Source organism: Thalia democratica, chromosome 4 (genome assembly GCF_965202585.1).
Source record: "Thalia democratica chromosome 4, ktThaDemo2.hap1.1, whole genome shotgun sequence".
Taxonomy (NCBI): Eukaryota; Metazoa; Chordata; class Thaliacea; order Salpida; family Salpidae; genus Thalia; species Thalia democratica.
This window is the reverse complement of record NC_139168.1, coordinates 45,660,662-45,688,095: the sequence shown is the minus strand read 5'-3', so window position 1 is coordinate 45,688,095 and position 27,434 is coordinate 45,660,662. Positions and strand designations below refer to the sequence as shown.

General features: G+C 26.1%; 2 protein-coding genes across 2 annotated transcripts in view; both read left to right on the top strand.

Moving 5' to 3' along the window:
* LOC145834152 (cilia- and flagella-associated protein 74-like) overlaps positions 1-10,358 on the top strand; it is a 35,116-nt gene extending 24,758 nt beyond the window's left edge. The window contains exons 21-36 of the mRNA XM_082941514.1: positions 53-117; positions 275-403; positions 1,127-1,388; positions 1,757-1,951; positions 2,045-2,153; positions 2,522-2,628; positions 2,688-2,884; positions 3,241-3,372; positions 7,221-7,386; positions 8,386-8,664; positions 8,761-8,830; positions 8,886-9,040; positions 9,290-9,404; positions 9,647-9,777; positions 10,015-10,158; positions 10,263-10,358. Of these exons, the coding sequence (XP_082797640.1) occupies positions 53-117; positions 275-403; positions 1,127-1,388; positions 1,757-1,951; positions 2,045-2,153; positions 2,522-2,628; positions 2,688-2,884; positions 3,241-3,372; positions 7,221-7,386; positions 8,386-8,664; positions 8,761-8,830; positions 8,886-9,040; positions 9,290-9,404; positions 9,647-9,777; positions 10,015-10,158; positions 10,263-10,358 (2,352 nt within the window). The remainder of the gene's footprint in view (positions 1-52; positions 118-274; positions 404-1,126; positions 1,389-1,756; positions 1,952-2,044; positions 2,154-2,521; positions 2,629-2,687; positions 2,885-3,240; positions 3,373-7,220; positions 7,387-8,385; positions 8,665-8,760; positions 8,831-8,885; positions 9,041-9,289; positions 9,405-9,646; positions 9,778-10,014; positions 10,159-10,262) is intronic.
* Positions 10,359-23,878: 13,520 nt separating this feature from the next.
* On the top strand, positions 23,879-26,963 carry LOC145833863 (gamma-tubulin complex component 5-like). The gene has a single exon (XM_082941094.1). It carries the CDS (start codon positions 23,946-23,948, stop codon positions 26,655-26,657), a length of 2,712 nt encoding a protein of 903 aa, XP_082797220.1. The 5' UTR covers positions 23,879-23,945; the 3' UTR covers positions 26,658-26,963.
* The last annotated feature ends 471 nt before the right edge of the window (positions 26,964-27,434 follow it).

Below are 27,434 nucleotides of genomic sequence, written 5' to 3'. Positions count from 1 at the left end.
GCTCTTATTTTATTAAAACTCAATAAACTAGTTTATAATTTACTTTTTTCAGGAAATAGATATGCGAATTTGTACTTACGACCGACTTTACCAAGATAAGATAGTGATAAACAATAGGTTAGTATTTTGCTTTCGTTTTTAGTTTACTTTTATTAGTTTTTTAGTTTGTTTAGGTTTATACTTCAATTGTTAAGATTCTAACTTTTTTAACAAGTGTACATCTCATACTGATATTTTTATATTAAATCTCAAATACTTCTTTTTTCTCTTTTAGAGCAAATACAGCGTTAAAACTTGTGCTTCAAGTTCCAAAATACATGAAGAATCATATGGAAGTACTACCGAAAAATGGCTACATTCAGGCAAAATCTACTTTCACAGCTCAACTAAAATTTCTGCCAAGGTAAATATGTATCAAATACGAACAATTAAAGTTATATTTAGAAGTACAGTAGTCTTCCTTTGCACTTTAAACAAAACACAAAGGTTGTACGAAACGTACTCAACAGGAAGTGTGCATCTCATAAAGGCGTACTCAACAGGAATATTATAACTTAAACTTGAAAAAAATTATTTCGGTTGTTTTAATGTAGTTACAACTACTTCATTAAAAATTTAAAACAAGTTTTTCAATTAGTTTCCAAATTCAACTAACTTAAGAGAAATTTATTAAATTTAGTAGTTTTCATTTCCTTGGTGTATAAGTTTTGATATTTAAAGAAAAATTATTTTTTTAGTTTTACCTGACCCATAATTCTAGTATTTAATTTTTTTATAGTATAAATAAATCTTTCTATACTTGAAGAAATGTTTTACTGTTTAACTATTTTGTTCAGAAAATTTACCAAGAAAAACTTTAAAAACAAACATTTATAGTTACGTTTTTTTCACTTTATCTTTAAACTAAGGCTTAAAAGAAATAGTTTAGTGTTCGATTAGTTAGTTAGCTTTCATATAGTTAACTTTAAATTATGTAAATTTATCAAATCAGTTAATATTAGAAGAAAAAAGAGTAAAGCTTTTATTTGAGTTTCTTGGTACACTATCGAGGTTGTAATGTTTTCCATGATTTAATAAACCAAAGAGAAAATTTATTTATAACGTAACAAAAACAAACAATGTTCAGAAAGAGCCTCCAGCACGATGCGCCGAAATACTTTGATCACAGCTTGGGTGTTTTGCAAGTACCGATGAAAATTCAGGTTTCCCAGCAGAGATTAACAGTCGATTACGTTGTAAATGCAGTTCTAACGCCATCCGAGTTGTGCATAAGTGAAAAAGTTTTACAGTTTGGAACTTGCTGCGTTTGCGAGAACGTGTTTAAGCATTTAGAAATTAAGAATACGTCAATTTTACCTCAGTTGTTCGGTTTCGTTGATCTACCCGAGGTAATAACTCCTTTTATTTTTGCATAGTTTTATTTATTTGAATTCTTTTAAATGTACATGAAATTTAGCATTATACACACGTGTGCACCACAATCTTTTTCTGTTTTCATTTTTGGTAACAAGAAGTGTCATGCAATCAGTTTCACTTAGTGTCTTAAAAGTTTATTTTTATGAAACCCTACGCTTATACAATAAAAATACCGAAAGTAAACTTAACAGTCAATTAGGAACAAATTTGTATTTTTTGTTTCAATGCTTCTTATATTAAGAAATATTTCAGCCAAGCAATATATTTTTGACATTTTTATTTGCTTGTCTACTTAAATGTTATTTTAGAAATTAATTCAAGCACTTTGTATAATTGACAGTTTATAGAAGTTCAGCCTAACGACGGTTTTGGAAAAATTTTACCCAAAGAAACGTTGAAGTTAGATGTTATTTTCAAAGCTCAAAAAGCTTGCAACTACGATGTCACAGTGTCACTGAAAAACGAGTTTGGACAAAAATGGGATTTACGTGTTTTGGCTACTGGAGTCTTACCACCTTTGACCTTAAGTCACCAAGTTTGAATTTTTATGTTATTGTTTCAACAAAATTTAGAATACTCATGTTTTGTGCTTTGAGAGTATAACTTTAATATTTTAGTGCACTTGCAGGTTGTTAAGTTTGCAGCAACTGCTCTTTACGATAAAAGAAGTGAGAAAATAGAAATTATGAATACGCATCTTGATGCTAACGAATTTAGTCATTCAGTACCCAGAATAGGTCACAATTTTTTGATAAAAAGTATTTACAAACTTAACTTTACTGCAAAACACACTCAAGTAATTAAGTTTTGATAATAAGAAATTTCAAGAACAATACTCATGCTTTGTATAAAATTCTTCGCGGCAGTATAACATTATATTGTTTTAAAAGAATGGTTTGTTAGAGTGTTCATCTTGTTTTTAAAAGAAATAGCAAATGAAAACGGACAGTGTTTGTAAACTCCTGCATGTTTTATTATTACTACCTGACTGTGCGTTATTTTCTAGACATATACAAATTTTTTATAGTAATAACTTACATTAAACATATTTCTTTAATTTCTTTACGTTTAAAGATTTTTTCTTAATTATCAAAATGTTTTCTAGGGATGGGTGAAATTTTTCCGGTGGGACCAACAAGTTTCAATTTTATTGTTCCCAAGGACGCTCCGTTTCACCTGTACCCACAAGTTGGCACTGTCTACCCGGGACAGGTTTGAAATTTAGTTGTAGTTTACACAACAAATAAACTTTATTATACTTTAAATTTAAGCGTTGCCTAGTGAGCATTGAGTTTGCTCCCAAGCTTTTAGAGAAAGACATTAGAGATGAAATAAGAAAAATAAGAGAAAGCAAACTTGCAAAAAAATTAGAGAAGCTGCAGAGTAGAACAGGTTCCGAATATGATGATACTGTCACTGAAAGCTCATCGACAGAAATCCTTACAGACTACACAATCTTGGATAAAAAGTATTTGTTACAGTTTTTAAGTTTTTAATTTTCTTACATGAATCAAGTTTTTTAGTGTATGTTCTAGAACAATGCTTCTGAACCTTTTTCTAGTGGCGCAACCCTTTTCCAAAGTTCAACTTTTCCGCGGAACCCCTAATTTTAAGTTTACATAAAATGTTTAATTAAATAAATGTTCTTTTTTAAATTTCGAAAAGCTTCGCGGAACCCCATTTCAGAATCACTGTTCTAGAATATATTCAATTTTGTTGAGTCATGTTATATTTAATTTTACGTTTATATATACTTAACTTTAAAGATGCTTTATACAGAACGTGCTTAATATGCAATTAATACTTAAGTTTTGAAAATTTTAGTTCAGACGAATACGTAAATGCAACCACTTCGCTGATCCAGAGTTACCATGGTAACATGCGCACATACTCAATATCTTGCCACATAGCAAGCGGTGAATGCACTTTGAAATCGGAACAAAAAATTTCATACAAGTTAGTTTTTGTACTCGCTTGAAAGCTAGTGTTTTTTTTTTTTAATTGTGACAAATGACAAGAAAATAATAATGACATTTTATGTGCAAAACTAAAAAAAAGAATGAAAAGACTAAATGACAGACTACACCAGGGTTTCCCAAACTCATTTACTAAATCGCCCCCTTTTCAGTAACTTGAAAAAAAAATCGCCCCCCACGATTTTACAAAGTAGTTTTTCTTTTGAGTACAAACTTTTGAGCTAAAAAAAGTTGTGTTCGAAATGTAATTTAGTCTTGTACTTCTTATGCACGCACTTTTGTGTTCAAAGTAGTTTACAGGGCTTAAGAAAATAATTTACAGTTTTTTTCTTAGAAGCCCAGTAAAGTTTATTAAAATACTTAATTATTAAAAAGCCTTGAGTAATCTGTAATCAATCCTGTTTAAATATGATCTATTCTGAAACTATTGAAACTTTTAGGTCAGTGGTGGACAATTTTTGTATTCAGCAATTCATATTTACTAAAAAATAATTTCTATTTTCAACTCGTTAGAAAATGTAATTGCGGGCTGCATGATTTAGAAAAATTACAAATAAGAAAATTAAAAAACTCGAGCAAAATTGTAATAAAATGATTTAGTATTATTGTGATCTAGGAAATACTTTTGTGAACTGAAAACGAAATAAAAGCGTATATCAAAATATTAGATATCAAAAACTAAATTTTATTTATTTTGCACAAGTAGTTTTCAATTTACTTAGCGGGTCGAAATTCGACTGGATCTGCGACTGGATCTGAGCCGTCACTACCCACCTGAAATCTTAACTTAAACCTGACATTTTAATAATATCTCATATAACAAATTTCGGACAGTTAGAAGTTAATACAAAGTAACTTATTTAAGCCGCACAAAATACTTAAATTACTTTATAAATAGGCTTTTTTAAAGTATCTATACCAGAGATTAAAAAACTATAAAAGAATTAACAGTTTATTTTACACATAATGAAATATATATTAAAATATTATTTCTGATCTAGTTAAAGGAAGTTTGACCGACTGGTTGATTATCTCACATGAAAAGTGGTTTCATCAACAGCTTCAGTTAATGCAGTAAATTTACTAATTTCAATGCTAAGATATATTGTAAGCAAGTTAGTTGTAAAGTTAAAAATTTAATTTCTAACTTTTTAAACTATTTGTTTTGTAGTAGAATACCATGAAATAGCATTTGACTTGGAATAATCTTTAGGGAACTAAACCTTAATTCTAACAATTTTTTTTCTTTATTTAAATTCGAAAAAAAAATCCAATGTTTTACAGTTAATTCTGTGAACAGAAAGTAATCAATTAAAAAAAACTTTTAACTAGGTTTAAGTTTTGTTTTGTAACTGTAGCAGTCTTTTTGATGGCTTATTTAATTCTGTTTAAAAAGTTTTTTTTTCTAGCTATTAGCCTACAATAATTTAACAGAGGAAAATAGTGAAAAACTAAAAGCTAGTGTTGAAGTATTAAAATAAACTAAGTATATTTTAATTGCTAATATATATTGAATTCAGATAAAACAAAAAGTTTTATTAATACAAAAAGCTTGTATTAATAGTTTAAAACTCCTTATATTATAATAAACTTTTGAACAATAATAAATCAAGTTAGAAAATAAAATTGTGTTTAAGAAACTTTTAAATGAAAAAGTAGAAGTCATTTCAAATAGAAACCTCAAATTTATACTCTTTTAAAACCAAAAAAATCTTTTTAGAAATAAAAACTTTAATGGTTGTCAAAATATTACAATCAGATAATAGTTTTATAGTGATATAAGTTGTACACAGATTAAACTAGTAATAACAAAAACCTGTCAAATAAAGGTCTTTCAAACAAATATTTTAATCACTATGCTATAAAAACTTTTACTGTAATGTAAAACAACGAACATCAACTACAAAATTAACCAGGTCAAAATAAAATTATTAAAATCTTTAAAACATAAACCATTTAATAAACCGCTTGAGTTCGCACTTTGAAAAAAATCTAAGAAATTTATTACCATATTTTATTTTACGAAATGACAAATTTCAATATGTTATACGCAATGATGTTATGAATAAACATGGAATCCACTAAAACATAAAACAAACTTTCATTAAAAAAAAAGATCTATATAAGCTATTAAATATTATATATATTTTGTTTTATTAATATTTAGTTAGTAATAGACTTTACTTTAGTTAAATTTAAGAAAATATAAATTTGCACTTTTTTTTGGGTAAAAAGTGCGAACTCAAGAGGAAGTCTACCGTAAATAATATTTATTAGGCATTATGCAAACCTGTTGTAGAATGAATAGCTTAATAAAGTTGTTATTATAAAAAGACTACTTAAATACAATACAAACCAGCTTAAATAAGAAATACTTCAAAAGATCAAATAAAATTAAAAAACTTTCATAAAATAATGTCTGCTACTGAAGTCTAATATAATGTGAAGGATGAGGAATATGACTGCTTGCAAGTTTTTCTAATCTGATTCTTAATAAGTAAAATAGAGCCTTAAGTCACCTCCTTTATAAATATCTAGAATAGACCTTTTGCTCAAGATGTTGATAACTGAACTGAAAGCTTTCTCAACAACATAGCTAGAAGGAAAAGTTATAAACAACAATCTAAATTCCTCTAAAATGATTGGATACTTTTGCCTTAGTTTTTGTTGAGTCCAAAAGCTTTCATATCGTTTTTTGGAAGAATTTACTTTAAGTTCAAGGTCAGTTTGTAAGTCTGAGAAGGTTTCCTGTAAGTCGTATACTTCAAAAGTATTTGCCTCGAAGGGATCCATACTTTTATCTATATAATAGCTTTTATGTGTCAAATCTAAATTTTACTACTTAATATGTTAAAATTGTTAAAAATTCCAGATTTTTTCCAGGTTTTTTTTTGCTTAAATTGTCAAATTCTAGGTTTTTCCAGGTTTCTAGGTAAATTGGCAACCCTGTATAGTTTTATTTCTTAGTCTAACTTAGTGACTTTTCAAAAAGCAACTTGAAATATCATGAGGTGATAGTTAGTAATAAATAACATAGATTTTTACAAACAATTTATAACCCCAAATAACATATATGTCAGGTTATAAAATAGTGAGAGGGATTCCAATCGTCTATGATATATGTAATTGTTAAATATGGAAATATATAAATGAAAATATAATATTTACTATAAAGTAGGAGTCATAAGCACAAGATTTTTTTTCTTTTTTTTTTCATAAATAAAATAAACTTTTTTGTTTAAGTTTTACCTCAGGGTCAAATAATTAATAGCAAGCTAAAAATAGTAAAATAGCAAGAAAAAAAGTAAAAATCTTATGACAACCCAAAATTTTAAAATCTCCCCCTTTTCGCCCCCTTACTAGTTATCGCCCACCCTTTCGCCCCCTTACTAGATATCGCCCCCCAAAATACTAAAATCGCCCCCAGGGGGACGATTTCGCCCACTTTGGGAAACCCTGGACTACACGAATGGCCGACATTAGATCATAAAACAATATTTTTCAATACTTAAATTAAAAAAGTTAGACTTTCAACAGAAATCTGTTGTATTTTTTTTATTTTAAGATTTAAATGACCCATCCCTGAATAGTAAAAGTTATTTTTAGTCTAAGTGACATGTTTCTTATTATCTATTTTTCTGTTTATTTCTAGAACTTAATTTGTTTGTTTCCGTGCATTTCTTTTACTACTTCTTATTCTTTTCGTTTAAACAGCTTAACATTAAAACGTAAGTTTGTCGACAAAATTCTAGCTTAGATAAAGTACGACCTTGAGGTAGTACAACTTTTTTTCAAAAAAGGTAGAAGTTTTATCTTAGTTTTTGATAGCGCTGCCAACACAATATTCTTGCAAGTTGTTTGTCCAACAGTGCGACCCCCGGTGGTGGTTCTGTCGAACGGAGGACGCGACAAAGTTGACTTCGGTCAAGTTTCAACTGGCCTGAAGAGCATCAACAACATTACTCTGTTGAATATTTCTCAACATAATTTACAAGTATGGTTTTAACTTTGACAATTTTGAAACAATCAGTTCTGATGTCACCTATTTCTTAGTTGCTTGCTAAAGTTTTTATTATTTTATTTGAATTTACAAATGTTTATGTTAATAGTTTTTTGAAAACATTAACAAAAAGTATTTTAAGTATTTAAACTAAAAAATTTAGATCGTTAAGTTTTATAAAAACAAAAACAGTGTAAAGTAACTCTTTATAAATACTATATAAGTCCAATATATATTAGTCAGCATACTTATTTAATGATTTAGCTCTATAGTTTTTTGAATCTAGCTTTTAAACATATTTGAAGCTTCTTATATTAAAGTCTGTTTAAACAACTTAACATGATTAAGCTTAACTAAGAATGCTGATACACATTAAAAGTTAATTATGTTTTTCATAGTTATTTTTAATTTTATTGATTCAAATAAGTTAACTTACTAATAAAACAAAATAAAGCACTTTAATATTTTTACACTTTATAAAGAGCAGATTTTATACGTTATCTTATTAAAAAAGTAAAAACTGATTATTTTTTTAACTTTTCTTAAAGCTGGTTTTAAAACTTGTATTAATACTCTGTATGCAAGCAATGTAAAGAAGTTCACCTCTATAAAAATGTTTACTTACCAAAAAAACTGTATCTCAACTATGGTTGTTAAAGAATAAAATGAAAATAAATTTTTATAATAAACCTGCCTGATCAACTTAAAAATTTTAAAGTTGATTTTAGTTTATTTCTACTAAAAATAATTTAAGAAAACATGGTATAAACGACTATTTTTTAATCCAAAGTGTCATATACACCTTTAAAATATTTAGTAACTACAATAGTCACATTATACTATGTGAAAGTATTAAACTTGACAACTTTATTGTTTCTATAAATTAAAGTTTTTTTTATTACTTTATTAATGTCTGTAGAATAACTATCTATAATTTAAAATATTTTCTTTAAAGACCTTAAACTTGTTGTACTTAACTTTTCATTAAAACAGCTGAAGACTTCGTTACTAAATCATTCTGGACCGTTTAACATTGTCAATGCGTTCAAGCAAATTAGTCCCGGCGAAACCCACGCCATAAAAGCTTCTTTTTGTCCCGATAAACATGACAAGTACCAGGAAAAACTTCAAATTTACTCCAAAAACGCAAAGCTCGAATTGACTCTTGCAGGTGAGGGAGTTTTCCCTAGTTTGAAACTTGACCCTGACGTACAGCAGTTTGAGTTCAGCAATCCGGTGGCTAAAGGAGATAAGGCGGTGCAAAATTTTAACGTTAGTCTAGCATAAAAGTATTTTCTGTTTGTATTTTAACAATATTTTTAAAGTTGTTTATTTTAAAGTTTGTTAATTACAATATATTTTTAACAGCTTATAAACCAGTCATCTCTATCAATAGACTACGAAATAATAATGAAATCAGCAGAAGAAGGCTTCCGCAGTATGTCCTATTTTAATATATATTTGTACTTATACTTAAATAATTTATTCTACAGCAAATGGGAATGTTAACGGAACAGTAATATTCGATTGCGTTCCAGCTTCAGGCAGCATTCTTCCAGGAAGTTGTGTTCAAATTGCGGTTACCTTTCAGCCGGATCACGCTAACAACCGATTTGTTGATAAAATGAAAATTCTACTCTTTGAAAATGTAGTTATTAGCGTACTTTATTAAAAAACTTTTATATAAAAAAAATATTTAGAAAATGTATATACATGTTTTAATACAATAGTTTTGTATTACAACAGACTTTTTTATAAGTGCTGTTCAATTGAGTTTACATCTTCTACAATCAGTAATTATTAAACTAAAAGTCCTTTTTTAAGTATACACGAAATAAGAACAACTTTTAAAAAACATAGTGAACTCCGAACTATTAACTATATTAACTCAAAACAGATGGTCAGTCACGAGATAGAGTTATTAGGAAAGTGTTCGAACCACATGATGTATCTTGAAAATGGTGATCTCATAAATTCATGCAAACAGACATTTTTAACAAAACAATTTTTAGGTAGTTGTTGTTTTGAAATAAAAAAATCATAATACTGTGTACATAAGTAAAATAAAAAGATATTTTTATTGTTTAAATGATTGTAATAACAGTATTTTTTTTTAACAAGACATACTTGAACTGATATATTTTATAAGTAATTCCACATTTAATTTTACTTCACTTAATTTTTTAGTAATATTAAATTAAATTTTGATAAAACTATAATGTATTACGTCGAAATTTTTAGTGATAAATTTCAGATAAAAACCAGGCACATACTGAGCAAGTTCTACTCACGTTTATTAGCAAAGTTGTGAATAATGAACTAATGTCTGATACAAGAAGCTTAAAAGTTTATTGTTTGAAAAGCTCAAAGTTTCCTAGTAAAAAGGTGTATTAAAATAAAACTTATAGTAAATCTTTTTTTTTTGTGAGTTTTAATGTCTTGAATTTTCTGAAGCAATTATTTTCAAACGAGTTAGACTTCGTATTTATTTAGTTTTCTAAAACTTCAAAAATGCATAATGATGTTTATTTGTTAGTAGTGAAAGCTTAAGGTATTAAAATGTGTTGTCACATTTTGTTCAAAAAAGTTTGCTTATACTTAACAATTTTTTTTAAATATTAGGGTATAGACTTTCTCGTAGAAAATTGTTTAGACGCTCAGTCAAAAGGGTTTCAGTTTGAAGTTCTGAAGTCGAATATCGAACTTGGAGGTTTCAAAAATTTAAACATAACCTGGTTACCAAACAATAGCGAAAATTCAGAAAAGGTTTAAATTTTTTGTACTGTTAAAGTTTTTTGTACTTTGAAATAATTATAATTAAGGTGTGATATCAGTTTTTATACAGCTTAACTTACTATCTACAATTTTAGAACTTGGATCCGGTTCATTGTTCGTTTCATTTGGTAGTAAGGGGGGATATAATAAAGCGTTATGACGTAACACTAGTTGGAATGTTCAAAGTTTAAATACAGTTGTTTTTAATTAAATTTTTACGTGAACATGTTATAAAACATATTTTTGAATTTTTTTTTTTAATTTTTGTTGTTTTATGAATAAATGAATTTATAGGAATGTTATTTTAGAAAAGTTACGTTTTTAAACTGTAAACGAGTAAAAATTTTTAAGTCAAGATTTTTTTTAAACATTTTTCTTAGTTCAAAGATCAGACTTAGTGATTATTTACACGTGACGGAATAGTTGCCAACTTAATACTCGGTTGAAATCACAACGCAACTATATAAAATTATATGTAAATTTTATTAAGTAAAAATACGGTTACTCGAGGATAAAATTAAGATGTTACAACTCAAATATTTTATCTATCAAACACCATAGAATACAACATAACCTATATATTTATAAAATCAGTTATTTAATTATTTTAATCTAAAACAAATACATACTAACTCCTAAAACAGTTCGTTTCGCAAAAACTTGCTCTTTAAACATTTAGAGCGAGAAAAAGCAATAAAAATGCTTTAAATTTTTGAGATATCATTATTTTGCAAAGTAAACTTTTTTAATTATTTTGAAAATTTATTTAGTAATAATTATTTTTTACTGTGATATATTTTTATAAATGAATTTTGGTTTAAAAATATTAACTTTAAAATCTTACTTTACATGTGTCACTTTAGCACGAGTCATCATTTTTATAACACTTCACTTTTACACAAGTGACACTTTTACACGGTTGAGTTTTGTAAAAATAAGGCTAAAATTGTTGACGAAAAGTAATAAAATTAAATTGCAAAACATTAGAATGCATTTAAATAAACCGGTTTGAAAATCTAACTATGTACTAATTGAAACTGGATTTAAATAGATACTAAATTTGACATATATTTAAAATAAAACTTCAATAAAAACTAACTTTTACTAAATATAAATTAAGACTAATTTAAGCTGATTTATAAATAAAACAAAATTAAGATTGAATTTGTTGTAAAAAAATTAGCAAGATTTAGGGCACAGATTCTTGAGATTTATTATGGTTACTTTCAGACTAAGTTTTTAAATTAAAAATTCATAATTTACCTACCGCTAGGTCCGAAAATCCCGTTAGATATGTAGGATTTTAAACGCAGTTTTTTTTTAAGCAAGTGTAACAACATTATAACTTTTCAAGACAGTTTAATTACTGGAAATAAAAATAATACAACAATTTTATTTTAATTAAAATGTAATAGCAAAATATTTAGCTATACTTAAAACATTTTTAATATTGTTACTTGTCAAAAAACAACAAAATTAATTTTTCAACAAATTTCGTCTAGTATTTTTAAATGTACTAAAAGTTTTAAATAAAGTGTAAAACTATGAATATAAGACTGAAGTACATTTTAAAATTGTTATAATAGATTAATATTTTCTAAAATAAAGAGTAACTGAAACTACTACACTGTTAAACTAATTTAAGATAAAAACGAACATTATAAACTTAGATACGAACATTATATATTGTTTTCAATATTTATTAAATAATATCACATTGTTTTTCCAAAGAATATAATAGATACTTATTAGAATTTTTTAGGTATAATAGTTGTTAAGTAATTAATAATTTTCAAATATAATAATATGTTTAAAAAAAGTTGTCCATTTTACTAAAGACATCGGTGTTTTTTAAATTATGTTAGTTTGAATTCATATCTTGATCGGTACGAACAAAATAAAACTAAAAAGCATTCGTTTAGTGCAATGAAAAATGTATAGAAAGATTCCGTTGAGCTTTTTTTCTATTTTCCGTAGTTGTAATTTATATTGGATGTAAAGAATCGCTTAAAGATATAAATCCATTTTTCATGACACTTGTTCTTGAAATATAGATGGTGTTGTAGTTAAAGTGTCAAAATTATGCTCTACAGTTATAAAACCCGCTTGATTCTTTAATAGCTCATTTGTATACACTTAAAAGAAAAATCATGTCAGTTCTAGATTACTTTAACCATACGAGCTCACTGAGTGAAAAGTGTTGTTTAATTTTTAACTTTCTAATGTACTCCCAGGGCCTTTCTTTAATATTTTGAACTTTTTTTTTATGTTTGTAATAAATTATTGAAAAAAGTAAAAATTAACTTAATAGAATAACAATTAACAACTTTGTCCAAAAGAATGCTGTTGTTGTTAGTCATGCAGTTAAGCTAATTATATATTATTTTTAACTTAAATTATAATGCTGTAATAGTTAGGAGGCGATTTGATCACAACCAATCTTGCAACTAAAGTAAAAGAAGAGCAGATTAAACTATTTGTGAAATACTTCATGACAAAAAAAGCTGTATACTGTTCTCACAAGATAAAACAAACAGTAACTAGCAGAAATAATGGCCCTAAAATGTTTAGATGCTTAGAACCAAATTATCAAAAACTAAACTCTTACTTAAAATCTTTAAACTGAACATTTTTAGAAATGTTCCATTAGCTTTTTAAGATTGTTCCAAAAATTTTTAAACCGAATTTCAAGCTGACACTTACAATTAAGCGGCTTTCGTAAAGCAAATATATGTTTTAAAAGAAAAGCAGTACAATTTTTTTTTCTTGCATACCGAAAAAATATAAAGAAATTAAAAACAAAACAGTTATTACCAAGCATTTAAAACAATTAATAATTGAAATAATTAAAAGTATTTCAATGTAGAGTTATGGTTTATGGCTTCATGGATGTAGTCGACAGTGTTGGGTTAGCAACGTAAGGTCCGTGGGCTAAATCTCGCCCGAAACATACTTTTAGCTTGGAAAAACTTCTACAAAGCAAGAAAAAACGAAGCTTGTTTAATGGCACGTTTAAAAAAAAATATATTTCGTGTTTAGTTTATACAGAGTATTAAAAACTAAAAGATTAATTCTTAACAATTTCTTGTGTAAAGAACCAGAAAAACTATACAGCTCAGAAATAAATGTCAAGTGAATTATAAACCAAACTATTTATTCACAAAGCTTTTATCGTTTATTTGACATTATAAACGGCTGTTAAAAACAAAAAATTAAAACATAGACAAAACTAATAAATATACAAAATTAAATATGTTAAGCTTTAATTATCTACAAAACAAAACTTTTTTTCCATACTAAACAACAAAACATTTAACTTAATACTTAAAATAAATTTAAATACTTCTTCAAGGAAATCTAAGATTTAAGCTTATAAACATTGATAAAAGTACAAATGTACATTTTATATACATGAAAAATAACAAAAAATGCATCATCTTACTAAAATGTACTTTTACTATTATACCACTCTATAAACCACTGTGTTGTGTTTTATCTAAGTTAAAACTTGATTTAAGTTTATTTATGCTAAAATGTTCCCTTTTTTTTAATACTATTTGTATTTTAATTTGTATTTAAATTTTTAAATAGCAAATCTTTCCATCCATTGAACACATTTAAAGGAATAATTACTGGAAAAGAGAAAAGAATGGAAAGAAAAGAAGGTTACTATGAGCGTTTGAAAAAAATCAATACCAAATGTATTGCATCCAATTTCGACCCTAAAATTAACAGAAGACTATTTTGAGAAAATTTATAGGCAAAAAGAAAATGACAACATACCAAATAAAGAAAAAAGTAAGAATAAAAGTATCTATTGGTTTTCTCAGTTTAATAAGGTCTCAAAACTCACCAAAGAGGAATCAAAATTATTTCCATTAGGTAAAACTTTATTTACAAAACCAGCAAATTTAAGTCAACTTCTGAACAGTTATAATCAAATTGCTAAAAAAAAAAAACAATAAAAGACTATTTCTAGCAAAAATGTAAAATATACGCACTTCGTGAAAATCATAGCCAACATAAAAGTATAGTTTTAGATAAAGATTCAGAAGATATCTCAGATGAATGTGCATTATACACTGGACAATCTTAACATTAATGACAAATACGAAGTTGCTATTTTGGAACAACCAAGTTTAAAGAATCTAGACTATAGTATAGAGAACAATTTTGCATAAATAAACTTAAATCAAGTATTAACTTAGCTTCAATACTATACACTGTATTATAGAGGGTGTAAAAGCAAAAGTAAATTTTAGTAAGATGATGAATTTTTTGTAATTTTTCATATATAAACATTTTATTGTATGTACATTTGTACTTTTACTAATGTTTATAAGCTTGAATTTTTGATTTCCTTGAAGTAGTATTCATATTTATTAACGTGTTAAATGAAATATTTTGTTGTTCATTATAGTAAAATAGTTTTTGGTTGTATAGATACGTAAAGCTTAATTTATTTTTATTTTTAGTAGGTTTGCCAACGTTTTTTATTTTATTTTTTGTTTTTAACAGCCGTTTACTAAATTGATAATGTTAGATAAATGATGAAAGCTTTGTGAATAAAAATTTTGGTTTATATTTCATTTGACAGTTTAATTCTGAGCTATATAGCCTTTCTTATTGAATAAAAATGTTTAACTGTCTAAAATAATAGATAATTGGCATTGTTCTGACCCCAGATTTACGACTTACTTATTTTCCTATCACTTAAAAAAAAAATTAATTTTACAATTTAATTTTTCAAATATAAACGACCCTAAAAACTTTTTTTTCGATTAACCTGCCAAAGACTTTTTGTTTTTAATTTGGCCCGCTGACTGTAAAAACTGTCCACGCTTAATATAGAAAATAGTAGTTAAAATTTGTTGGGACAGTTGACACAAAACTAAAGGTGAAATTTTAAACCAAATTCTAGCCATCACAAAAAAAAACATAGACGTTTTATTTTCTAACAAGTTGAAAACTTTAGTTTTTTAAGCGCACTTAAATAAAAATACCATAGTGCACTTTGAAAAGGGTATGCTTTAAAGCCAAACTCTCATTATGCTTGCCAAAAATTTATTTTCTAAAGTTTAGCTGTTTAAAATGTTACTTATACTCTTTTTTTATGTAGTAGCTCTGTAAAAAAGTCGTATATCTCAACAAAAAAAAAATATAGGCGCTACGCTAGTCGATAGATTGAAAGTTAGGAGAAAATATTAAAATACCTGAACTTATTTTGTTTGGCAAGCAGGGCTTTAAGCTTCTCTAAGGGCTATTAACACTGTATAGTTAGCAAGTTTTTATTTTCTTTACCTTATTTTAGGTATGTTTGAGTAAATTTTGATTTGTTTTTGACTAATTGCATGTATGTCTTAGTAAATTTAAATAAAAATTTGTTATATACATAAAATTCCCTAAAAATATCATGTAGTATTTTAATTTAAATAACAAGAATTAAATACGTTATTGATTTATGCGAGTTTAAAACTGCGATAAATATAGTTGTGCAATTGACTATATTTTAATGTACATAATGTTTATCACAACCTTAATAAACTTTTTTTTTTCCTATCTTTTTCATTCAAGGACTGACTTCAATGACTTGAAAAATAAATATGTCTAATTACAGTTGTGTGTTTTATATCATATTTTTATAGATAAATTTACTTTACTAAATGTTTTCAAACAAATAATCTGTAAATTAAATAAAGATCAGTATAAAAAATATGATTATAAAAGTATATTTTTTATGTTAGAATTATTAAACGTTTAGTTACAAAGATAGACTTATAAATTTAAATTATTAAAAATGTTATACTCGTTGAATACCTAAAAGTATATTAAAATAAAAAGAGTAGGTGCAGCTGAAAGAAATAGGCATGTAGTTTTTTTTTGTTAAATGTGACTTAAAACGTTTAAATATGTTTTGAATTTTTTTTTTTTTCTAAGTTGGCTTGACAAAATCAAATTTTTTTCCAACAAAAAAATTATTTTATAAAAATTTAAAAATTCAAGTTTTTTTATTGGTAAAATAACATTGTTAGTTTAAATAAACAATGTTCTTTAGTAGTACTGTTTACTAATTTAACATTTTAGTTCTGGTGAATTAAAAAAAAAAATCCCTCTAGTAAATTATGAAAACGATTTAAATCCCAAACAAACCAACGAGCATAAAGTTATTGTTATAGGAAAATTTATTAATTTTTCAAAAAACATAAAACTTTAATGTCAATTATTTTCCTTATCTTAAAAGCTATCTAAAAAAATTTTTTTTTATTATAGAGAACGCACCTTTGCCTTTAATTTAAAAAAAAAATTATTTAATTTGGGGTTGGAATTATTTCATGGGGTCCCTCCAAAAATAAAGGTTTTTTTTCGTTTTTTTTCATCAAATGGTATTAGAACCAAAAATAAATATTTTTTTTTAATTTTTTTTTTTGATTTCCCTTAGTTTGCATGTTATTAAAACTAGTAAATAGTTATTTTATAAATAATGTTAATATCTTTTACGATTTGGCCGAAAATCAAAATGTAGTATATTACACTATCATTTGCCTTGGCCATTTCCTAGATAAAAAATTGATAAAAGGAAAAAAAAAGTTAATAAGAATGTGATTTACATCAAACTAAATTAAAATAAAATAATTTAATTAAATTTGTTGTATATTCACATTATTATTAACTTTTTTTTTCCTTTTATCAATTTTTTATCTAGGAAATGGCCAAGGCAAATGATAGTGTAATATACTACATTTTGATTTTCGGCCAAATCGTAAAAGATATTAACATTATTTATAAAATAACTATTTACTAGTTTTAATAACATACAAACTAAGGGAAATCAAAAAAAAAAATTAAAAAAAAATATTTATTTTTGGTTCTAATACCATTTGATGAAAAAAAACGAAAAAAAACCTTTATTTTTGGAGGGACCCCATGAAATAATTCCAACCCCAAATTAAATAATTTTTTTTTTAAATTAAAGGCAAAGGTGCGTTCTCTATAATAAAAAAAAATTTTTTTAGATAGCTTTTAAGATAAGGAAAATAATTGACATTAAAGTTTTATGTTTTTTGAAAAATTAATAAATTTTCCTATAACAATAACTTTATGCTCGTAACAAACCATTGTAGTAATTTAAATTGATAGGAAACTACATACTTACAATTCACTAAACTAGCTTTAATCTGTTCATGTATATAAACAATTTCATTGAAAAAATCTTATATAAGAAATATTGCATAGGAATTTTTTCACTGGACAAAATTAGATTGGACAGAATAAGATAAAGTGCTCTAACATAAACAATTCAAATTTTGCATTCCTATTTTTAAATGTACAGTCTAGTGTACGCTTTTTTTTCTAACTATTGTATTAAAAAGTTACTACTTACTTAAGATTATTACTCTGAACTGTACCTTAAAAAAGCATATTTGCTTATTCGAATATAGGCCATTACCCAAAGCACTCTAACACAAACAATTCTTAATAAAAACTGTTTAGATTTTGCAGACATGTAATTAGATGTACAATCAAATATAAGCTTGTTCTTATTGTTTTTTTATTAATGTATTAAAAATTTCACAACTATTTGTAATTTATCTCAAAAAACACCCATATTAGTCCAGTCTAATTTTTTACAATAAAAAAACAACTAAAGAGTTTATTTTACTTTAATCACAAGTTGATGTCTTTTGTTATTTATTTTTAACCTTATCTAGTTTAAAACTTAATTTATTGTGAAATTATATCTGTTTTCTCTTCATTCTGTAAGTTTATTGTTTTATCTAGTTGTTAAAAATTTTTATTTTGTTTTTGTCTTTGTTTTTTTTTGTGTGTGACAATATTATCTAATTGTAAGTCAATAATACTTCAATAGTAGATTAACAAGAAGTTAGCAGTATGAAAGTATAAGTATAAAAGCGTATTACATAATTTTTTAGAGCAATTTTCTTGCAAACGTTTAAGTACTTTTTATTTATTTTTAAGATCTAAAAATTTACTTATGACTTCTTCAGAGTCTAAACTTGCGGTAGGATGTATTTTTGACGATTTAAAGATTTTTAGTAATTATAAAAACACTTAAAAAAAAAAACAACTCATACAACTGATTTGCGTAGGCTAATCGAATGAATTTTGGTTTTTGCAATTTTCTTGCAAACTTTCAAGTACTTTATATTTATTTTTAAGATCTAAAAATTTACTTATGGCTTCTTCAGAGTCTAAACTTGCGGTAGGATGTATTTTTGACGATTTAAAGATTTTTAGTAATTATAAAAACACTTAAAAAAAAAAAACAACTCATACAACTGATTTGCGTAGGCTAATCGAATGAATTTTGGTTTTTGCAATTTTCTTGCAAACTTTCAAGTACTTTATATTTATTTTTAAGATCTAAAAATTTACTTATGGCTTCTTCAGAGTCTAAACTTGCGGTAGGATGTATTTTTGACGATTTAAAGATTTTTAGTAATTATAAAAACACTTAAAAAAAAAAAAACAACTCATACAACTGATTTGCGTAGGCTAATCGAATGAATTTTGGTTTTTGCAATTTTCTTGCAAACTTTCAAGTACTTTATATTAATTTTTAAGATCTAAAAATTTACTTATGGCTTCTTCAGACTTCAGAGTCTAAACTTGCGGTAGGATTTATTTTTGACGATTTAAAGATTTTTAGTAATTATAAAAACACTTAAAAAAAAAAAACAACTCATACAACTGATTTGCGTAACACAAACCAGGGTGTCCAAAAATTTAATAACTAACCACTTATATTAAACTAAAACTACGCAAAATTGATGTTAGTCAAAGTTATATGCCTTAAAATTACAACCAAAAAAGATTTTACTATTTAACAAAGTCAATAAATCTAGCCTGAGATTTAAGAAATAATTACTAACTAGCCTGTAAAAATGAAAACATTATTATAAAGTAACAGTAGCTATTTTATCTATACTTTGTTCTCCTAAAATTAAAGTTATTAAAAGTTGTTTATTTATTTTAATATCTCAGTGTTTCCGAATTTATTAACGGCATATTTGACAGCCATATTTTTTTTTTGCTTTATATCAATGCTTCTCTTATGCTTTATGCATATACAATATATAGAAGACAAATACCTAATCAAACAAATTTTAACGTTACATCAGTAATTGAAACTGTGATTACATCAAAAAGATTGCAACATTACATCAGTAATTTCTAGTCTGCACTTAATTTTCTCCTTATCTTAACTGTAATAATGTTGCATCAGTAAAACACGTGACCATGAGAGCTTTCTCTGAAACGCTAGAATGAACTATGATTCTAGCTCAAAACTTTTCATCAGATCTAAACAACAATCGAGTGCAACGTGAAATCCTGTTACGATTCCGTAAATTTTATAACAATCGTATGTTTTATTATAAGTTTTAAGCACTAGTGATTATTAAAATGATATTAGTGTATATACAGCAAAGTTTTAAACAAAGTTTATTACTTGATAAGAACTTACTTAAAATGTAATGATTGAGTATTTTTTTACCATTAAAAGGATTTTGGTCGTCGAGAGCTACGTTATTGTACATATGTCCAGATGACTAAGAAAGTTTGAAACCTGTATAAAAATAAAAAAAAATAAATAAAAAGTACTTGAAAGTTTGCAAGAAAATTGCAAAAACCAAAATTCATTCGATTAGCCTACGCAAATCAGTTGTATGAGTTGTTTTTTTTTTTTAAGTGTTTTTATAATTACTAAAAATCTTTAAATCGTCAAAAATACATCCTACCGCAAGTTTAGACTCTGAAGAAGCCATAAGTAAATTTTTAGATCTTAAAAATAAATATAAAGTACTTGAAAGTTTGCAAGAAAATTGCAAAAACCAAAATTCATTCGATTAGCCTACGCAAATCAGTTGTATGAGTTGTTTTTTTTTTTTAAGTGTTTTTATAATTACTAAAAATCTTTAAATCGTCAAAAATACATCCTACCGCAAGTTTAGACTCTGAAGAAGCCATAAGTAAATTTTTAGATCTTAAAAATAAATATGAAGTACTTGAAAGTTTGCAAGAAAATTGCAAAAACCAAAATTCATTTGATTAGCCTACGCAAATCAGTTGTATGAGTTGTTTTTTTTTTTTTAAGTGTTTTTATAATTACTAAAAATCTTTAAATCGTCAAAAATAAATCCTACCGCAAGTTTAGACTCTGAAGAAGCCATAAGTAAATTTTTAGATCTTAAAAATTAATATAAAGTACTTGAAAGTTTGCAAGAAAATTGCAAAAACCAAAATTCATTCGATTAGCCTACGCAAATCAGTTGTATGAGTTGTTTTTTTTTTTAAGTGTTTTTATAATTACTAAAAATCTTTAAATCGTCAAAAATACATCCTACCGCAAGTTTAGACTCTGAAGAAGCCATAAGTAAATTTTTAGATCTTAAAAATTAATATAAAGTACTTGAAAGTTTGCAAGAAAATTGCAAAAACCAAAATTCATTCGATTAGCCTACGCAAATCAGTTGTATGAGTTGTTTTTTTTTTTTTAAGTGTTTTTATAATTACTAAAAATCTTTAAATCGTCAAAAATACATCCTACCGCAAGTTTAGACTCTGAAGAAGTCATAAGTAAATTTTTAGATCTTAAAAATTAATATAAAGTACTTGAAAGTTTGCAAGAAAATTGCAAAAACCAAAATTCATTCGATTAGCCTACGCAAATCAGTTGTATGAGTTGTTTTTTTTTTTTTAAGTGTTTTTATAATTACTAAAAATCTTTAAATCGTCAAAAATACATCCTACCGCAAGTTTAGACTCTGAAGAAGCCATAAGTAAATTTTTAGATCTTAAAAATAAATATAAAGTACTTGAAAGTTTGCAAGAAAATTGCAAAAACCAAAATTCATTCGATTAGCCTACGCAAATCAGTTGTATGAGTTGTTTTTTTTTTTAAGTGTTTTTATAATTACTAAAAATCTTTAAATCGTCAAAAATACATCCTACCGCAAGTTTAGACTCTGAAGAAGCCATAAGTAAATTTTTAGATCTTAAAAATTAATATAAAGTACTTGAAAGTTTGCAAGAAAATTGCAAAAACCAAAATTCATTCGATTAGCCTACGCAAATCAGTTGTATGAGTTGTTTTTTTTTTTTAAGTGTTTTTATAATTACTAAAAATCTTTAAATCGTCAAAAATACATCCTACCGCAAGTTTAGACTCTGAAGAAGCCATAAGTAAATTTTTAGATCTTAAAAATAAATATAAAGTACTTGAAAGTTTGCAAGAAAATTGCAAAAACCAAAATTCATTCGATTAGCCTACGCAAATCAGTTGTATGAGTTGTTTTTTTTTTTAAGTGTTTTTATAATTACTAAAAATCTTTAAATCGTCAAAAATACATCCTACCGCAAGTTTAGACTCTGAAGAAGCCATAAGTAAATTTTTAGATCTTAAAAATTAATATAAAGTACTTGAAAGTTTGCAAGAAAATTGCAAAAACCAAAATTCATTCGATTAGCCTACGCAAATCAGTTGTATGAGTTGTTTTTTTTTTTTAAGTGTTTTTATAATTACTAAAAATCTTTAAATCGTCAAAAATACATCCTACCGCAAGTTTAGACTCTGAAGAAGCCATAAGTAAATTTTTAGATCTTAAAAATAAATATAAAGTACTTGAAAGTTTGCAAGAAAATTGCAAAAACCAAAATTCATTCGATTAGCCTACGCAAATCAGTTGTATGAGTTGTTTTTTTTTTTAAGTGTTTTTATAATTACTAAAAATCTTTAAATCGTCAAAAATACATCCTACCGCAAGTTTAGACTCTGAAGAAGCCATAAGTAAATTTTTAGATCTTAAAAATTAATATAAAGTACTTGAAAGTTTGCAAGAAAATTGCAAAAACCAAAATTCATTCGATTAGCCTACGCAAATCAGTTGTATGAGTTGTTTTTTTTTTTAAGTGTTTTTATAATTACTAAAAATCTTTAAATCGTCAAAAATACATCCTACCGCAAGTTTAGACTCTGAAGAAGCCATAAGTAAATTTTTAGATCTTAAAAATTAATATAAAGTACTTGAAAGTTTGCAAGAAAATTGCAAAAACCAAAATTCATTCGATTAGCCTACGCAAATCAGTTGTATGAGTTGTTTTTTTTTTTAAGTGTTTTTATAATTACTAAAAATCTTTAAATCGTCAAAAATACATCCTACCGCAAGTTTAGACTCTGAAGAAGTCATAAGTAAATTTTTAGATCTTAAAAATAAATAAAAAGTACTTAAACGTTTGCAAGAAAATTGCTCTAAAAAATTATGTAATACGCTTTTATACTTATACTTTCATACTGCTAACTTCTTGTTAATCAATAGTAGAACAACCTCTCTCACTTTGTAGTTTTTTCTCTCATATTTGAAGAAGTTAAGGATTTTAAATAATTTTTTACAATGCATTTAATTTTGGTATAGAGAATATGTGCTGATTTAAATGTGTAAAGTTTAGATGTATTTAATTCGTTCAAAATCTTAAAAACTAAAAATGCTAAAGAATAGTTTATATTCATGAATATTTTGGTTGTAAAGTTTGAGTTTTTTTAGTTTGTGCCTTGTAGAGGTTTTATGTTTGTTTTAACACTGTAATTTGTTTTTTTTCTTTTTATGTTAGTGGCTTTAAGTTTAAGTGGCTTATGTTTTAATGCCTAGGTCCTTTGTTTGACAATAAACTTCAATAATAATAATATAATTGACCCGGACATCAAAACCTAAGCCACTTAAACTGAAATACACATAACTAAGAGACAAAAAATAAGACAGAAACTTCATATTGTTTAGAACAAAAACAAAAACTAAGTTTGAAATTTTTAGACTAACATCAAAAGCAGAGTTTTCAACACACAAAGTTATACTTGCTAACTTATTTAGCTTTGATGTAGAATGTTTTTTTAATCTTGTCTTTTCACCTCCTAAAAAGAACTTTCATTACTAACACTTTCAATGTTATGTGAGTCCAGCAATAGCAGAAACAGTTACATGATTTTCTATTTTAGCATCAACTTCCAGCCTTTAACTAATAAAAAACCTTCTCTGCAAAATTTAGATAAAACGTACTTAGGCGCTCAAGTCAATCATTTCAGTAATTCTGGTGCAAAACTCAGCAGCTGAGTTTATCACACACTTCTACATCAAAATAGGGTTCTGGGTTACTTATATATAATTTTTTTTATAATAAATATTAATTATTATCTTAAAAAGCATACTAATTTTAAGCCTTAGAGTTTATAAGTTCTAGAATGTAACATATTTTTAAGTATTCAGAGATTTTTTATTTTATATACTACCAACTTTCACTGAAATGGCTCATCAGTCCTAAAATAATTTAATGGTTTATACACTATTGTTTTTTTTTTAATTTATTCTTTAAACTTTTTTATTATTCTACGTTTTTGTATTACTTGTTGATCATTGCAAAAATTGTCAAGTGTTTGTTTAGGCTCATTTTAATATGTTGTTAAACCTGAATCACACAAGTAAACTAATTTATAAGAAAACATAATTTTGCTAAAAAATTAATTTAATTTTAAACTTAACATTACTAAATAATGAAAACACTAAAAAGTTTTAATGATTGGTATAAATTACATTCTTTCACAGATTTTTATTTACAAAATGTCTTTAAACCTTAATACTAACTTCCAAAAAAAACTTAATTCTGTTACAGCTGACTTAATTGACAGCCTAACTAGTTTTAAAAAGGAAAGCAACAATTACAAATTATGTGAAGAATTTGCCCTTTCACAATTTTTTCATCATCGCTTTATGAGCATTGATAACACTTTTGTAATGCAAGAAGTATCAGGCTTAATAGAGAAATTTGAGCTACACTCTGAGTATGAAAAATCTGACATGTTAAAAAAGTATCATGAGAAGTTTATGTCCCTTAACTTGACTCATACTAGCTTTTCTGGAAGCAATGTACATTATTGTATGATTTATTTGCTACTTGGTTTAAGCCAGAACCCTTTAGAAACAGCTTACACTTCTTCAAATAATAAATCTAAAGCTCTGATTGAAAATGATGAAATAAATTGGGTAAAATATCTTAAAGATGGCTTAGATTTACCACCCAAATGGGAGTCGTCTAGTGAAGAAGAGTTTACAGATGAAGAAAATGAAAAAACTGCTATCCAAGTTAAAGCTTGTTCTCCATCTAGGGAGCAAAAAGAGAAATTTATAAAAGATGTTATTTCAACTGATTACTGTAAAAAATCTGATTTGCTGAAAAATTTAGTTCCGTGTTATTGGAAAAACAGTTATAGAACTTATGATAATTCTGAATTCCATAGAATTAAAGATATTGCATCCTTAGAACCATATATTCCAGATATTGAGAAAGTAACTACAACTGAGTATTATGTGATAAGAGAGTCAATATGGCTATTAAATGGATTAAAGCCTTTACATGTTTTTCAAATAGAAAATGATAAATACTGCTTTAACAAAAATGTGTTTTTGACTCATCTTACATCTGAAGGACTGAAAGAAGAATTGCAGTCTGTTATAGACTGTGCTAATAATCGAAAATTAGTTGATGACTTTTTAGAGTCTACTTTATCTTCTTCATGCTTGACTTATCAAGCATTTGCTTTATCTTTACAAAATTTCTTAAATAATTTTTCAAAGTACCTGCAAAAAAAAGAGTCAAAAGTTTTACAAATGAAAGAAAGTTATCTTTTAAGGCAGTTCTTGTCTGAAGTAAGTGGTTTTACTAAACTTCTGAATTATGTATCTGAAATATGCAATGTAACTGTTTTAAAACTAGATTTCAAAGAAAAAAACATTCTTGAAGAAAAAGTGAAGTATCTATTAAATAGCTTGTACAATGCCTTGGTTGATGATCAATTGACAAATTTAGATGGTGATGAATACTCTGCTGAAAATATTTTATTAAACTTGTGGATTCAGACACTAAAGCCTTATATAGACTTTATTGATAATTGGATTATGACAGGTGAATTGGTTGACAAATTCAATGAGTTTTCTCTAAAAACAGTAAAAGAACAAGAAATTAGTTTTTTTTGGCAAAACTCAGTAACTGTCAATCTATCTGTTTTAGACTCAAGTTTTCAATGGTTACTTAATTCTTTTAGTCAGATTCTCGCTGCTGGTAAGTCTATGAAAATACTTAAAATGCTATATGAAAAGTCTTATGATGATAAGCAGGAAATTTCTACACATTTAAAAAATTTACACAACAGTAGCAGAGTATCTATATTTGACAAGTGGTTAAAAAATTTACTTGATAACAATTCTATAAAAATTAAAACTGAAAATGAGCAGGAAAGTAGTTTATCTGTCTTAAAAGTAACAGAGTTTGAGAAAAGTAATTTTAAAAAACTACTAAACTTTTCTTTCAGCAACCTTGTTCAGGAGCCTTTATTGAATCAAAATCAAGTTGTATATGAGTGTGATAAAAGTTCGATTGTTCTTCTAAAATACCTGCATCATCAACTCTCTCATTTTATTATTGCTAAATCTTTACAATCAAGTGTTCATTTGCTACAGATTTTTCAGGAAAGATTTGGTTTAAATAAAGCATTTGATCAATTTCAGAACTTTAATTTTATGGGTTGGGGTGATGTTATGCATCATTTTTCAAGTGAAGTATTCAATCAATTTACTAGTAGCTCTTACAGCAAAAACACATTTCGGGTAGAAGACTTTTTGTCGTTAAACATAATTATGCAAGACTCATTAGAAGGAAAGTACTTTGAAGGAAACATTAATGTTGTTGTAGTGTGTGAACCTGAGGATAAAATAACCAAAGAAGAAATAAAATCAAACCCTTTAAGCTTTGTCAACAAGAAAGTAATAATAGGCACTGATTGTATTGAACTAGAACACAATATAAGATGGCCTTTAACTTTAGTGTTCAGTAAAAAAAGTCAAGAACAGTACAATCAGATATTTCATTATCTTATGAAAATAAAACACTCAATATATAGTTTAGAATCTCTAAAAGTTTCTCAAATTTACAAAGAAGCTCTTCAGTATCCAACAGACCAGCTTGAAGGGGACAGTATGTCAATACACAATAAACTGCATAAGTTTTCTCTTCTTCGAGCAAAAATGCTACATCTCTTGAAAAATTGGCAGTCATTTGTGATGACAAGTGTTGTTGAATCAGAAAAGCAAAAGTTTCAAGAACAGCGCAAAAGCGCAAAAACAATAGATGAAATAATAAAACAACATGATGTATTTTTACAAAAAATTTTCACCTTATGCTTGCTGAATAATAATACAAAAGGTGATAAGCTAGTACAAGGTAGTTTATTGAAAATAATGACTTTGAGTGTAGCATTCAGTAGGAGCTGGCAGCGTGGTTGCCATGTGGTTGATGATGTCACATTAAGAAGGCACGAAAAAGAATTCAATGAGTGCAGTGATTTTCTAAAAGGTATTCTAAAAACTGTAGCCAAGAGAAGATCAATCCCAATATTTGAAACACTTGCATATTCAGTTTTAAGTTAAACATTTTGATATATTTTACAAAGTATCTTGAACCAATACCTACAAACTAGTTTTAGTTGTTAAAGTTTATTCATTAGATAAAATTTGACTAATTTTAAAAGTATAGTGAAAGTGGAAAATAACTATATAATGTTTGTTTTAATATTTTTTTGAATAAATAAATAATTTGCAATCATTAATTTGCATCATGATAAAAGGAAAAATTTAAGATTATTTTTAGCTTTTAAGGGAAAAATTGTTTAAATACAGCATTTTAAACACTACATAGAAATTTATGAAAATAAAGTGTTAAAACTTAAATATTATAGACGCAAACTTATTTGTAATGCAAAGTGTTTTCAAAAATTATAGCAATGTATTTTTAGTGTTATAAAACATGTATACTTTAGATTAAAAAGTTAAGCTTTAAAATGTTCGAACTACGATTATAGTTTTAATATATAGTTGACATTCTTAGTTTGTTTAATTGTATATATAAATATATATTGTTTTATTTTTATTCTATACTTACTATTATCACTGTGCTTTTCACATAAACGTTGTAAAACATTTTTAGATCAAGAAACAATAGTGGTTTACAAACGCTTTTAAACTTTAATATTGATTTACAGAGTACAAAAGTTTTAGTTTAAAATGTAGTATGCATGCAATTTATGGATATATACTGAAGAAGCTTAGTCAAAAATAATTGTTCATTTTTATATAATAGATCTAAATCATTTTTTTTAAATATTTATTAAAAAACAAAAGAAAACGTTTTTTGCTTTAAGTTGACTA